The 12,376-nt window shown below is 39.7% G+C and overlaps 1 protein-coding gene across 2 annotated transcripts; it reads left to right on the top strand.

Annotated features, from left to right (window-relative positions):
• Window positions 1–10,284: 10,284 nt before the first annotated feature.
• Window positions 10,285–11,477, top strand: Ucp4C (Uncoupling protein 4C). Of its 2 annotated transcripts, XM_065866612.2 has the most exons (2): window positions 10,368–10,475; window positions 10,534–11,477. In XM_065866612.2, the coding sequence occupies exon 2, from the start codon at window positions 10,584–10,586 to the stop codon at window positions 11,397–11,399; it is 816 nt and encodes a 271-aa protein (XP_065722684.1). In that variant the 5' UTR covers window positions 10,368–10,475; window positions 10,534–10,583; the 3' UTR covers window positions 11,400–11,477. The 2 variants fall into 2 exon arrangements, with proteins under 2 accessions (XP_016943870.3, XP_065722684.1); XM_017088381.4 differs by having other exon boundaries at window positions 10,285–11,477.
• Window positions 11,478–12,376: the final 899 nt, after the last annotated feature.

Genomic DNA, 12,376 nt, shown 5'->3' with positions numbered 1-12,376 from the left:
CAAGTCGAACTTTTCGCCATTGTCCCGTGCCCAAAGAACAGAGAACACAGCACCATAGCACCGCAGCCCACACACCATCATTTTCACACACAGGCGAAGGTATTGATTATGCGAGGGAAAATTTGATTTAGTTCCTGGCGGTAATGGGAAGTTGGCCCAGTTGGCCTTGCTCCCTGGCCCCACCCTTTTTTGGTCTATCTGGGAAATGGATCAAATTACGCATTTAAGCCTTGACTAACAAATGTCGCCAGCTCTAATTGGCTCTCAAATCGAGAGGAATTGTCTCGAGCCCACAGGCAGCAATTTGTTCACAGGGTCTTTTGGGTAGCAATCTCTGCGCAGAATGACACATACCCATCAATTTTCAACGAAAATGTAATTATCGGCTTGGAGCAGCAGTGCCTTTTTCTCCTTTAAACTGTGTTGTAGGCATCCGCATCCGCATCCACATCCACATCCAATCCACGACAACAATAACAATGAAGCAGGCAGGCTTATGCAACATAATCCTAGTTTATGACAGTTAGGGGTCCTCGCTTTGTGGATATGTGTGTGTGTGTAGTAGTTTTGGTGTACTGGTGTGCGTTGGTGTGAGTTCCTAACGTCCTTTGCAACCAGCAGCTGCTCAACAAACCGTAGCTTTGTAAATACATACACACAGCCCCACCATTAAGATATGCCACACCCCACATCCGCCCAGTGGTTTAAACTTCGAAGCACCGTTTAAACGGCGTTTCCGGTTGAACTGGTTTTGCTAACCATATTATTATCCAAGGAAAAGGGTTAAACTATGTGAAATATAATTAAAACCTATAGATACAAGTGGGGATAATTTGTAAAATAAATTAGATAATTATTTTGCCTTAACTTAGCTTCTAATTTATAAGTATTTTTATTGAATTAGTTTTATATATATTTTTAATAATATTATTTAGTTAATTTATCCAAGAAAAGTGTAAAATATATTAAAAACATATTACACATAAATAAAAAAAAGATAAATAATAAAATATAAATAAAAACCATTTTTCATTAATTTAGTTAAAAGTTTTTAGGTATTTTTTTTTTGAATTCGTTTTATATATATTTTTAATAATATTTTTTGGATTTATTATACACGAACAAATTAAAATGGCACGGAGTATTATAAATAAAAGGGGTATAAAATATACTACTTTATTAAAATAATAAAAATTAAGTTATAAATACGTATAAAACTAAATAAAGAAAATTATATGAACCATTTCTTAAGTATTTGAACTATTTTGTAATGAAATACTGTAATTGTATTTGCTTAGATCCTCCTCCTTTCATATAGTTTAATTTTTTATACTATCCCAGCACAATGTGCCCCGTCGACTGATGCCTACATTGTTTATTTCGAAATTCCTATAGCTTTGACAAGTGTCAGAAGCACAAAAGGCGCGCCTTCGATGGATGTATGGATATCCGAAGACATATGTATAGGCATGCGACCCCAGATCGTATCAGAGATTGCGAATGCGACCCCGACCTGCCCTTTCCTCCGCCCACTGCCACCCCCTGCACATCCTTTTAGGACTTCTTTGTGCCGTGCCACAAAGTGTGTTCCCTGGATGTTGCACAAAGGTGTGGGCTGGTTTTTTTGAGTGAGAGTGTGTTTGAACACTCTCAATCGCACTCACAATTAGACTATAAATATTTGCCAATTGTTTGGGAGGGCAGATGGAGGGGTACTTCTCATTTTTGGGGGCACTGCCAGCAAAAGTTTTCCTCCGCGACAAATTCCAAGGTTGTGAACCGAAGGCAAAAGTTTCTCTGCAGAGGGCAATCTGCAAATATGCGGGTCGCACACAAATTCATGGCATACATTTTGGCGCCGACAAGCCGTTGACAGTTTTCGCCATTCGCCTTGAAAGGACATGGAAAAGCCCCAGAATAACTGGCGCTTCCCGCAGTCCATTTGCATGTTTTTAAGGCGACTTGTCGATTTCCCGGCAGTGCAATCCGATAGGATGACACATGTTCCCATCTCAAACTTCAGATGCGCAACACATTGGCTGCAGCATTTATGGCCCGATAAAGGCGACAATCGCAAACATAAATTCGTATTTTCGGGGAATCCACATGGCCGTCATTTTAGCCGAAAATTGAAATGAATGTTTCGGCCATCAGCTGCAGAACTTAAAGGATGGTCGTTGACATACGCTTTAAGTTATGGCCAACAGTTCGCACGGCCTGCAATGTCAATAACCCCCGTTAGCCTGATTCTATTTGGGCTGGTAATTGCTCTATTTTCCTCGTCACCACCAAATTGCTTCTTCTTAATTATTTATAACATAAATTCGGAATTTCGGGGCGAAAGAGGCGACAGCTGCTGTGTATCTGGACCCACAACAGCAGCAGTTGCAGCCCCAATGCGATTTTACACTAGGGTTAACAATTTTAATTGCAGCCCAACCTACTCGCATCCAGGGCCCAGAGACATCGTAGTCGTCTAACAAAATGCCAAATAGGCCGAGCAGCTGACTCGACTCACACAATATGTCAGATGAGAAGGGCCGATGGGTGGTGGATGGTCGACCAGGGGGCGTTACCACATGGCTGGTGGTCTGCCTGAAAGTCTCGAGATGCAGCCATCTGTCGGTAGTTAGTGCAGCACAATGACTTTCAATAGATGAACTTAGATATATCATGTTTGTTGGCATTGCATCATCAGATGTCTCACTTGTCCTAAGAGACTATTTATCACACACTAATTGTATTCCATGTAATCCTTCCCTTTTCATGAATGCGGAAGTGAATAAATGGGGCTGGTTTTTAGGTGAGAGCCATATGAATGGCTAAATGTAATCAATAGGGAACTCAATACTTTTATTTAAATATAGGTTCATGAAACATTTAGATAAATAAAAGGGGAATCGTAGAACACATCTTGTGGTCATGACATAATATTTGATGTTTACCCTTTTTATAACGTTTAAGACTTCGATTTCCTGTTCCTTGAGCTGGTCCAAAAAAGTTATATGTCTGTTTAAATTTCCGGGATGGTAGACAAGCCACGTCAGAGTCGAAGAGAACATGTCCTCCTAGGGCTACGGCCACATTGTGCTGCCATTTCCTGGCGGCTACCTTTGTCTTTTAATTTCTTGCTGCCACTGAAATAAATTCCACAGAAAAAAAAACGAAAGTTTTTCTTTTTTAGCTGACAGTAAATTTCTTGTGCTAAATTTTCACTCAACTGTCAGGAATGGATGCTCCTTCGTCCTCATCTCACCGCTTTTCCTCTATCTTCCTCTGGGAAACTTTCTTTGTAGCTGGCCAGCAGGGTAGAAAAAACGCTTCCACCTGTCCCACTTTCCCCACTTTCGCCCCCAAACCGACCATCATCTGAACATTTCGCTTTAATTGCGGTCAACGTGGTGCGTTTTTGTCCCGCTTCTAAGCGGCCAGTGGAGGAATTCAAAATAATAAAAACCAAAACCGCAGTTTGCCAGAGAGAACTCGACTGCCGCACGAGCAGCGTTGCATACTTTTAGGTGCATCACGTGCAACGGGGCGTATACTTTTGCCATGAGATTCACACAGAGCAAAATAAACAACCCGCTTTAAAATTGCAAAAATATTATGACTGGAGTATTTTTATAAAAAATGTTTGAGCTTTATTGTTATTACTTAATTATTAATTCCATTCTTTCCTTGTATGATTTAAAAGTAGTTTAAATTCTAGGATTAGATAAGAGAACACGTTCGCTTTAAATTTGCAAAAATATTATGACTGGAGTATTTTTATAAAATATATATTTAAGCTTTACTGTTATTACTTAATTATAATCCATTCTTTCCTTGTATGATTTAAAAATAGTTAAAATTCCAGGATTATGTAAGAGCTTATAATACTAGCCGTAAGGAACATCGACTATGCAAACATAAAGATTAAAAAATGTTCTTAAATTTAAACAAATAACAATCCTTTATGGCTTTGTAGTAAACAATTTTATTATTCCAAATTTTTGTTCCATTTTAAATTTTTTTATTTATTGTTTTGAATTTGTTTTGCATTTAAACTCTGAGTGTATGGCAGATATCTTTTCATTGGGGTTTTCCTTGTTTTCATGGTCTAGTTTGACGTTATTCAGAATGTTGTTATTGTTGTTTCCCCGGACCCTTTCTCCTTTCGCTTGGCTCGTACTCGTATTCATATTGATTCGCAGCGAACGCATTTGCTGCATTTGTCGGCCCGTGTTCATCCGCCTGTCGTTTCAGTCCAATATTTTTGTCCGTTTTTACCTCTTTCCAGTTTCTGTCATGCATTTGTTTCGTTTGTGGTTTTTGCACTGCTTGCATCCTCGGCCTTCTACAGTGGGTTTCGTTTTTCTTTAATAATATATATATAATATCTGCTACATGTTTTTTCAAAAGCCTTTAAATAAATTAGCAATGCTTCCTACAATGGGGGGCAAATGATTTTCGATTTAATAAGCGGATTTTACATGCATAACATTTATGGATGATTGCAAGGGATAAAGAGAAAGATCCTCTGAAGTCAAAGCTTTATAAATCAAATTAGAGGAAGAGTGTTCTTTTAAATTTCTTTTGAAATTGTTTATCTTAAGTTTAAAAAAAAACAAGAAATTATTGTAGAAAAAGCAATAATTGGTACATATATCATACTCATCATATTCCGAATTTGGTCCTTAATTTCTTAATGGCGTACGTTATAAAACACATTAAATTTTTTATTTTAAGTTTTGAAAAACAATAAATTATTGTAAAAAAAGCAATAATGGGTAACTACATCATACTCACCATAATCCAAATTTGGTCCTTAATTTCATAATGGCGTACCTTATAAAACAAATTATACGTCTTACTGCAGGATGCCCGCATTATCGTAGCTATAAATTAAAAAAGGACCATCCACGTTACCGCTTAATTGAACTAAAAGTTGATGGCTGATATTAAGCTGCCGTCGTTGTTTCGCCTTTTTCCCCCTGGTTTTTTGCATTTTCTGGATGCTGCTGATGCGGCCACACATTTATGTGATTTATGGCAGTCGGCAGCAGAAAAGAGCCGAGGGTGACCTGCATGCCATATTTGTGTTTTTCACCCATTTATGCCATTCAACCATATTGCAGGGGCAGCGCTGCATGATTTTTCAAGAATGTCAACCACGAACAGCTGATTAACGATAAGTGGAAGTTAATGTGTTCGCAGTTCACTAGGAAAATGCTGAAAGGGCCATGAAAGGTTGACCCTTAACCATGTACTGTGTATAAGAGGGCAACTCAGGGCCTATGGAAAAATATTTCATTCATTTGATAGTTAAATTAATTAATATATTTTTAATCAGTTACTTTTACAGGCGGGAAGAAAGAGTACTTACAAATTGTATATTCCGAGCGATAGTATCGAAAGCCCCTAACAATGCTTTTTTTATTCCATCGGTTCTATAAACCTTGAATTAAAACCGTAGTGAGATACACAGCACACCTACAGTGATTGCAAAAATTCATCTGACAGGGAAATCGCTGTAAAGCAATTGTTGCCAACCACCCGCGGCTTTTGTGCCAAAGGCCTTTGTTGACCGGACCCCTTTCAATTACTGCGATTTCTCAATTGTGTGCCAGCCCGTTTGCAACTAACAAGGTTTTGATGTGTTAATTAAAAAAACAGCTTGTTTGTGTTGACTAAACTAAGTAAAAGTGTTTGAATAAGGCGGTTATTTCTTATGTCCGGTTGAATTTTGCATTAAAGCCGAACATATTTAAAGCCACAATTAATAGTTGCGAATAAAATTATTTATTGGCGTAAATGTGGGTTGTTACCTTTGGCAAGGCCCCTCGTAAATTTCCGTTTGTTGTGCTTTCACAAGATTAATTTCTTTTGAAGGCTTCTGGGTAAAAATCCTTGAAATTATGTAGATGGCGGCTTCGGATGAAAATGATGTAAAATGCAAGCCGGGGAAAAATATATTGCCATCGTTCGCTGGGGCAAAACAATAAATAAAAGGGGGACCGTGCAGAAGCCCCCAGAAGGGAAAAGTTTACAAAAAAAAGAAAATGAAAGCGGAAAAACGCTCTTTAAAAACCAGCACAGACAAGTTGGACCACGCCCTCAATTAGGGCCAGGATGTACCTGGCCAGAAAATGTTATCACAGTGTTTTGACAACTTCCTCGACACTTTTTGCATCTCACCTGATTGTCGCTGGCGGAAATAAATTCTCATTTTCCTAGCCCCTCTGTCAGCCGCAAATGTGTCGTTGGATCTTCGGTTTTCCCTCTCGAAGCCGTTTGTCAAACTTTTCTTTTGCTGCGCCAGCAATACTTGTGCTTTCCCCCAGCATGCTCATTCACTTTTTCCCTCTGATTTATGGCAGCTATGACTTTTTTCGGCTTTTGGCCAAACTATTTTGTATATATGCCATAAACAAGATTCCAATGGTGGGCCATTTGTTTTCGTTGAAGGAAACCAAACTTAATGTTGTCTTAAAGACTGGCTGGCTTTTGTTTGTAAGTACTTTGCAGGCGAATATTTATTTGAAGACATTCCACACAAGATAAATGCTAGTTGATGTTTCTTATCTTATTAGTTTAAACTTAATTAGGGGTTATTGCTTGGAACTCCACTGAATTTATGGAACAATCTTCTGCCCATGTATCTCAAAACTATTTCATAGCTGTTGACTCTTGTTTATTTACTAGCAAGGTCACTTTGATCATAAAATGTTTGCATATCTAAAGCTGCAAATTGCATAAATATTTAATAAGCTAATCACAATTTTACATACTCTATTGTATAACAAACAGAGTTCAGAAAGGATGATACACTACATAGACTTAGGCACGTTAGTAAACATCCGCAATTAACATCCGCCTGGCAGTGCAGTCCTTACTTTAGCTCATTAAAAGCATGCACAGGTGGCAGGCCATTCATTAAACTTGGCCCCCCTATAATTTCACGTAAGCAAATATTTTTGCAAAATCCCAAATGGTAGAAAGAGGCGAAGTGGTTTCAGCATAGCCGTTGATTACATTCCCTTCCCGGTCCTTCGACAGGCTATTATGTTGCAACATTGCCTGCTGCGCAACACTTCCTGTTTACCCAGACACACACACGTCACCCCACTTGCCATTCCAAATCACCTTCACAAGTCCACCTCCATGGAAGCCCCGCATCCTCGCTTTCCACCAACGCAAAAACGTACATTAGCCTGGCAAGGTTTCCATTTTCAATACAAAAGCCAAACTATTCACTCAGAAAAAAATTAACTTAATAAGTAAATTCCAGGAAATTCGAAAAACCATTTATTTCTGTTTAACCATTATAATTACAATAATATTTGTGCAACAAAAGCATTTTCTAGAAAATCCACTTAAAAGCATAAGTAGCTTTTTAAGGATTTTTACTGCAAATGCGATTCTTGTTTACTCATTATGTTGTTGTGTAAAATCTATAAAATTCATAAAGTCCTTGATTTCTGGTTTACCATTAACAGCATTTCTCGGAACTCTTGTTTTTAGTGATTTTAAATTTTGTATAGCTGTTTAACAAATGATAAATGTTCTTGTTTCTTTATTAATATTTCAAATACATAGTTCAATTATTTTACAATAATATATATTTAAATATATACTTTAACTACTTTCTGAGTGTGGTTTCATGTATTTAGTGTACAGGGGCTTAGCGTGTGTTTATATGAGGGGGACAGAAGAAAGTTAAATGGCCCGATAAGCAGAGCTGTGATTTATATTTTGAATTTCTGTTGCTTTCATTATGCATTCATACCATATGCGTGTGTGATGATAACATTATGTATGCTATTGATCGAGTGCTTAAGTTATGGCATATTAAATTCGCCATGCTCCTGTCATGGTCAGATCCTAGTGCTTTGGTGACGCATTAATTATCCTTTGAGACCGCATCGATTTATTCTTGGCAACAAGATGGATTAATTGCCAACGACTCTTGTTTCGAGTGGGATACGAAATATTTTTGCTCCCCTACCTTCTTATTTGGCTGAGGAAAAGTTATGTAATAATACAATTAAGCATTTTCATGCTGAACACTGCTTTTGATTAACAGAAATTCCAGACCAGCCAAGTGTAAGTATTTCCCAGGGAGGTTCGCTTAAAGTATTCTTAGCCGGCGCCAGATGAAAGTGGCACTGGTGAAGAGAATGCAATTTAATTAAAACGAACGAAATTTCTTTTTGTTTTCGCTTATTTCGGTAGAAGAGCAGCAGGAGGAGAAGAAAAGTGTATGTTTTCCGGGAAAATACTGCAAATTACCAAGGCTCCATGTGCTTGGCAAGTTATGTGGCAGAATTGCACATTATTCTGACTTTGAACTGAAAGGAAATAGCTCTGATCCTATGGGAAATTCCAGTCAGAGATTAGAGGAGAACTTTTCGAAGAATTCTGGTATTAGTTCTTGTTCTCGAGAAGTACATTGCAATGGCAATGCCTAAGGATATAACACGTGGCCACAGGTTTTTTTTACATATTTAAGAACGTGATGCTCCATGTTCACGTAATTAAATTAGCATTAATGTCCACGTGCACCATTCATTGACTATTGCGCATACGACACGTTGGCCACATCGTGTGTGTCGCTGTCTGCTGTCTGGTGGCTGGTTTATCTTTATCTGCTCGCCACTTCAGCGAATTTATGGTGCAGCTTAAGCACACAATTGTTCGGCTATTGAGCCATTCCCTCACCCTCCTCTCGACTCCACGATCTCCGCGGAAAGCCATTAAATTTCAATTTCCATTTCAATTGCAACTCTGTGGGGTAATTCATTCTCGGCTTTATGACCTGCAACGTGCTGCGTGCCCCTAATTGCCGCTGCAAAAAACTATTGTCAAATATTTCTTATTTTTCCTTTTATTTTTTCCCCGCCAAGTGGGCTATAAATAAACAGCCAGGGTTGAAAACCATCCAAACGACTTTAACTAAATGTTGAACAAAACTTTATTCCCTCTGTTTGGCTTCCTTGTCAGTCTTTCCTTTTTGTTTTTCCTTTTTTTTTCTGTACCATCACACGGAGGAGCCTTAAAGTGATGGAAGCTAAAAGTTTTCACACAAGTTAAACGAAGTTTGCACACACAAAGAGAGGTTTTAAAACCAAAGTAACAAAAAGTAGCAGCATAAGTGGAGTCGGCACATGCATTTTTCAGTTGGGAAATCATGAATTCTCTTTCAATTTATTTTTCAACTTTAATTTTGAGGATATCAAATGTTGTAAAATGTGTGTTAATTGAAAAATAAATATTTAACTAACCATGTGTCTTGTATCCTTGATGAGGTAAAATAAAAACCAGAGAAAACGCTACAGTCAACGGCCTCCACTATCAGATACCCGTTACTCAGCTAACAAAATAGCGCCATTCGAATCGGCTGTTAGCGAGATTTCATTAACACGCCACATAATGTTAAGCCTAGGTGGCGCTAGTGAAATTTCTTGAGCGGCCGATTTTCTGTTTGAATATATATCCATCACTCTCGAACTTCATTGAGTTTGCTAATTTTTAATTATTTAATTAACTTTTTAATGAATGGTTCGATTTGAATTTGGCATGTAGATGGGAATTGATAATAAGAACAAAATGTCATCAAAATTTTTACGAAATATTAAATAATGTGGGCGCCTGACTGGTTTTAGACTACATGCCAAGTACCATCATTCTAGCTATTATAGTTTCCGAGATCTCATGGTTTATGCCGACGGACAGACATACGGACAGACAGACGGACAGACAGACGGACGGACGGATGGTATCTGATATTCGAGGCACTCGACTATAGCCTTCTTCCTTGTTTTTCCTTCCCTTATGGATGATGAAAATTCAATGAAGCTTGTGAGAATTTTATCACATAACCTATCCAATTCGGTCAATCAATCAATGCCTTTTCAAATCACTCTCTTTGATCGAGGGAGAGAGGATTGGTGAGAGCGTCGGCTCGGCCGATCTTTCAAGTGTCCCTGCAGCCGAATGCGTGCTGATTTGTATTGGTGGAAACACACAATATTTTTTATCTACTATTTCTTTTCTATTTATTTTGTAGCGTTTATTGATTGATTTTAGACAATTTTATCATTTATTTGATACCTAGATCATTCCAATATTCCCCTTAAGTTCTCCGATATGTAGCGTTAAAGCTAAAAGTATACAGTGCATACATTATGTTATGAGCCACGTTATGTACAATACTTATACTCTATAAGTAAAAAAGATTTTCTTATCGTGCTAGATGGGAATTCCCCCTTAACAGATTGGAGACTGACAACCTCCAGGAGAAAGCCGCCTGGGAATATTTATAAAATGATGTGCGAACGTGACGTTTTAAATTGTAGCTTAGTAAATAAATTGTAAACAATTCAATTCCAAATTCCGAGTGTATAATGGACAATGATAAACACGACTACTGGAAACTGCGGTCCTTATACAAAGACGAAGATGATGATGTTCCGCGCTTTCCGCCAACGAACGTGGTGGAACCCCTGACCGCTCGCAACTTGTTCCAACTATACATCAACACCTTCATTGCAGCCAACCTGGCCGAGTCGTGTGTTTTCCCACTGGACGTGGCCAAGACCCGGATGCAGGTGGATGGCGAGCAGGCGAAAAAGACGGGCACCAGAATGCCCACGTTCAGGGCAACTCTTGGTAACATGATCAAGGTGGAGGGCTTTAGGTCCCTTTACGCCGGCTTCTCGGCGATGGTTACCCGGAACTTGCTCTTCAACTCGGGGCGCGTCGTCATGTACGACATCTTCCGACGCCCGTTCCTCTACGTAAACGCGGGAAACGAAGAGATCAAAGTTCACTGGTCCCTGGCCTGCAGCTTCATAGCAGGGTGCATAGCCCAGGCGTTGGCCAATCCCTTCGACATCGTCAAGGTGCGGATGCAGACGGAAGGTCGTCGCCGTCAGCTGGGTTACGAGGCGCGGGTGAGCAGCATGGGACAGTCCTTCGCGGACATCTACAGACACGGCGGACTCCCCAGCATGTGGAAGGGCGTGGGTCCCAGCTGCATCCGCGCCTGCCTGATGACGGCCGGAGATGTGGGAAGCTACGACATCAGCAAGCGCACTTTTAAGCGCCTGCTGAGTCTGGAGGACGGCCTGGGGCTGCGCTTCCTTTCCTCCATGTGCGCAGGACTTACGGCCTCCGTGCTCAGCACTCCGGCGGACGTGATCAAGTCGCGCATGATGAACCAGCCGGTGGACGAGAGCGGAAAGAACCTCTATTACAAGAACTCCATCGACTGCCTCAGAAAGCTGATCAGGGAAGAGGGCGCCCTCACTTTGTACAAGGGCCTGATGCCCACTTGGTTTCGCCTTGGGCCCTTCTCAGTTCTTTTTTGGTTGTCCGTCGAACAACTGCGCCAGTGGGAAGGCCAGGTTGGATTTTAAGCGTAGACTTTATGTATTGATGTATGGTTGTATAACTATTTTAGCATTCAATTAAAGATATACTTCATGTAAGCTTAATTTTTAAACCCCTTACATGTAGAGCAAAAGTGTATATTAGATTCGTCGGAAAGTATAATATTCTTGATCAGAATAGAACTAGCCATGTCTGTCTGTCTGACCTTTTGTCAGTCTGAACGCTGAGATCTCGGATATTTTAGATGCTATAAAGTAGGGATTGGTTGTGCAGATTCTAAAGAAGTACTTAATTACGGTTTTGCGTTTATTGCAATTTCTAAGTTTAAAAACATCTTATATTCAACAAGTTTTAATTTTTTCCAGAATCTACTGTCCTCTGTATGATTTATTTTTGGCTTAAGAAATATTCGCGCGGATTATAAAATAAAGAATAAAAGCACACTTGTTTGGCATTATCTGATACCTCAAGGCACCCTCAAGATTTTGTGTTAACGTGATTATAATAATAACATTAAATCGATCCAGAATTACAATGGCCCCAATAACGTAAAGGGTATTCAGGGCCTGGTGGCAATGTCGGAAGTTCGGGTTATGCCAAAATCACGGACTTGTGGCCGGAAGTGGGTCCACTGGCGTCTGTTTCGGTGTTGGTGTGCTTCATGTTTCGTACCAAGAGGAGGATGATGGTGTAAGTGCCATTTCAAGCAAATTGCCAATGTAAATGTTGCAGCAACCAGCGGTAGTGGCAACAACTAAATGTTGCCCCCATAGCAGCTGTGTAAACAGCAGCAACAATAACAGCAACACTTGCCACCCAGGAGTAAAGTATTTGCTGATGACGTCAAAAGGCGCAAACACAGAAACACACACAGCAGGCTTATGCTCCATTTCCCCACCATTTCCCCGCCACTTTCCACGACACTTTCCCCCCACCAAGCAGACAACTCAACTAACTGCAACTCAATTTTGCAGCGGAAAAGCAACGCAACCAAAATGGCCAC

The sequence above is a fragment of the Drosophila suzukii genome, chromosome 2L, assembly GCF_043229965.1.
Source record: "Drosophila suzukii chromosome 2L, CBGP_Dsuzu_IsoJpt1.0, whole genome shotgun sequence".
In the NCBI taxonomy this organism is placed as follows: domain Eukaryota; kingdom Metazoa; phylum Arthropoda; class Insecta; order Diptera; family Drosophilidae; genus Drosophila; species Drosophila suzukii.
Note: the sequence above shows the minus strand (reverse complement) of the source record. Positions and strands in the feature narration are given on the sequence as shown.

Coding starts and splice junctions, on each gene's coding strand:
- Ucp4C (XM_017088381.4), top strand. CDS start 10,386: ATGGACAATGATAAACACGACTACTGGAAACTGCGGTCCTTATACAAA.